The 2777-nt window shown below is 39.7% G+C and overlaps 1 protein-coding gene across 1 annotated transcript in view; it reads right to left on the bottom strand.

Annotated features, from left to right (window-relative positions):
* Positions 1-1620: 1620 nt before the first annotated feature.
* CDC42EP3 (CDC42 effector protein (Rho GTPase binding) 3) overlaps positions 1621-2777 on the bottom strand; it is a 2128-nt gene continuing 971 nt past the window's right edge. Inside the window, exon 2 of the mRNA XM_010855593.1 lies at positions 1621-2777. This exon is cut by the window's right edge and continues 3 nt beyond it. Within this exon, the coding sequence (XP_010853895.1) occupies positions 2631-2777 (147 nt within the window). The 3' untranslated portion in view covers positions 1621-2630.

The raw sequence follows: 2777 nt of genomic DNA, 5'->3' as shown, positions 1-2777 counted from the left end.
AGTTTAGTCTTTTGTTTGTGACTCTGACTCACTGAAATGTGATACTTAATGACCTTACATTTGTGAAGACCTAAGTACCTTGATATTTTATCTTTTTCAGCAGGTAATTTTAGGTACAAACAATCTCTCTTGTTCTTTGTTAGACCTACTCAAAGGGAAGAACCTTGACTGCTACAACACCAAGGGTCTCTAACCTGTACAAATTGCATGGTGTTTTTTTCTGGTTGTTGGGTCACCGAGGGCTCACAGTCTGGATCTTCAAATAAAGTGTATCTTGGTAAATTAGGGTAAAAGTGGCAGAATGGTCACTGGCTGAGAACATCAATTCAGCTCTCAGCAGGTGCAAGTAGCAAGAGCCTTTTTGCAGGAGAAAACTTCCACCAGCCCTGCACCTGCTCCCTAGAGATGGAACCATTAGAAGGGCTGCCACAGAGGCGAAATGACTCAACAATATGGTTCAAAAGCCGGATGTGGCTGTTTCCTTTGTTACAGGGGTATGTTTGTTGCCATCTCAATGGTATCTAACCTCGTGGGAGGGACCATATGTGAAAGGGCTCAGAGAAAGTCTAGCGGGTGCATTATTGCTTAGATTCTGTACAGAAACCCAACTCTGGCAGAGTTGTCCTCTCCACCTGAAACAGAGGGAGCAGAGGAAATGCAAAGATGTTCCTTGCCATTTCACCTAAAAGTTTAATCTGCAGATGAAGAGTAAAATGAGAATATGATCAGTAAAAAAATTAAGATGTGTTGAGTCTGCTTAAAAATGATGAGATATATTGGACTCTTGCTCATGCATAAGATTTAGAAGAGGCTGGGAAGTCTCTGTGTGGAACTTGAACCATGAGTGCGTGTGGTCTAGCAGAAAAAGAACACTGGAAAATTGTGAGGTAAAAACACAGCAGGGAAATTAAGGCAAGAACTCAGTGCACTGGGGGAGCTTGTTGCCTCTTCTACTGTGTTTCAGCTCTAACTCAAAGATTATTTCAGCTAACCAGATGACAGAATTGCAACAATTTCAGACGTGGTGAGAGAATCAATGAAGGGTTTGGAAGCAGTAGTTATTTCAGGGATACATTTCAAGGAGAAATGAAAGTTTTTGTGTGTGAGCATTTGTCTTGGAGGGGGAACGGGTGGTTGACAAGGACAGGAATGGATGTGTACATTTCCTGTTCCTGTTTCCTTAATCAACATTCTCAGAGCATCTCTGTCTCTTTGGGGGCCAAGTGCTTTCTACTGCCCTCTTTTTGGCCTCCTTAATCTTGTCTGTATGGCACCCACAGAAAGGAGACATCCATCTGATAGGGACAGGGTTAGGCCTGCATGAGTTTACTGTGTTAAATTTAGGTTGGAGATTCATGGAAATAAGCTTTTTGAGAGGTTGGCGTCAGTGTTGTCTTAAAAAAAAAAAAAATCATCTCACATGTTCAGTTTTCCTAAAATTGAAGAGCATTGTTTCTGGATAATAATCAAAATAATCAAAATTACTGAGTGAGTGGAATACACCTCTTACCTCATTTAAAGCCTTGTGTACACTTTACAGAAGCAATTTTTTCTAGCCCTGGATGTCAAGAAAATATAACTCTTGTCTTATGTTTTTGTTTAGTACTATAACCAAGCAAGCTGATTTTAACATTTACTCTTTATTGTGTTGTATGAAGTACCTATGTAATGCAAGTATGTACTGCACTAAAATACCCATATTTCCAAAGAACATTAGGTGGTATAGCCCACAGTCTCTGCAGAAGCATTGTGAGTAACCTGTGCCTTTACACTTTACAATCCACTGTTGGCTGCTGTGAAAAGTATAATAGATGAAGAAAAAATAATAATAAAGCTAAGTATGAGTACACTTTTCCAAACATACACATACACAGCTTACAATGGAACCCAATGGAAAAAGTCAAATGACCACATTTGATGTATTATCTATAAAATGTAGACTTTGCAATAAAAAGCCAAAGGCACATAAAAATATATTTTAACTTTAAAAATAACTTAGTTACAGTAATACTTCGCTTGTGTCTTACCAACATGTAGCTGACAGTCAAGATTTCGCAATATAGATATAACATATAGGGATATATAAGAGCTACAAGCAAATCCCCAAAACCCATAATGTTGTTCAAATGTGGAAATGAGAAAAGTTTTAACACTTAAGAATTTGTTTGCTATGGTGAGCCCAAACCATGTAACATAGAGTCTAGAAAAAAAAGGCGTGGGTGTTAAATAAATTTGACTTCCTTTTGCTCAGAAAATGCCAGAGTTCTGTAAAGGTCCTTAATGTGACTGGCACAGCCCTTCATAGCTAAGTAATGCCAGTCCTGGCCAAGCCAGATTTCTCACGTGTCTGGAAACAAAAAATGTGAGCTATACATCAGCATGGCCCACTGAAAATGGGTTCTGACTCACTTCCTCTCTTTTGCCAGGACAAGTTTTTTTTTTTTCCTTTATATTGTTTTTGCAAACAGGGTATACCAGGTAAAAAAATACTTTGTAGGAAGGTTATTTTAGAAAACGCATCACATGACAGCAAGTATAGCCAGTGAGGCTCTCCTCTTTGTGGTTCGTTTTCTTCCATTCTGTCTTTTGGTATCTTTTACACCAAAGGAAAAGGGCCCGGCCGTGTCCTGTTACTTATTTTTATCCATGACATTCAGCACCTCATCCAGAAAGGAGGGCCCGAGATCAAGCTGCAGGGACAGGAGGGAACCCGTGAGGTCAGAGAGGGACTCCTCTGATTTAGTCTTTTCCTTGACGAGCTCGCAAGGGGCGGGATG

This window comes from Bison bison, unplaced genomic scaffold (assembly GCF_000754665.1).
Source record: "Bison bison bison isolate TAMUID 2011002044 unplaced genomic scaffold, Bison_UMD1.0 scf7180017864366, whole genome shotgun sequence".
Lineage (NCBI taxonomy): Eukaryota > Metazoa > Chordata > Mammalia > Artiodactyla > Bovidae > Bison > Bison bison.
Note: the sequence above shows the minus strand (reverse complement) of the source record. Positions and strands in the feature narration are given on the sequence as shown.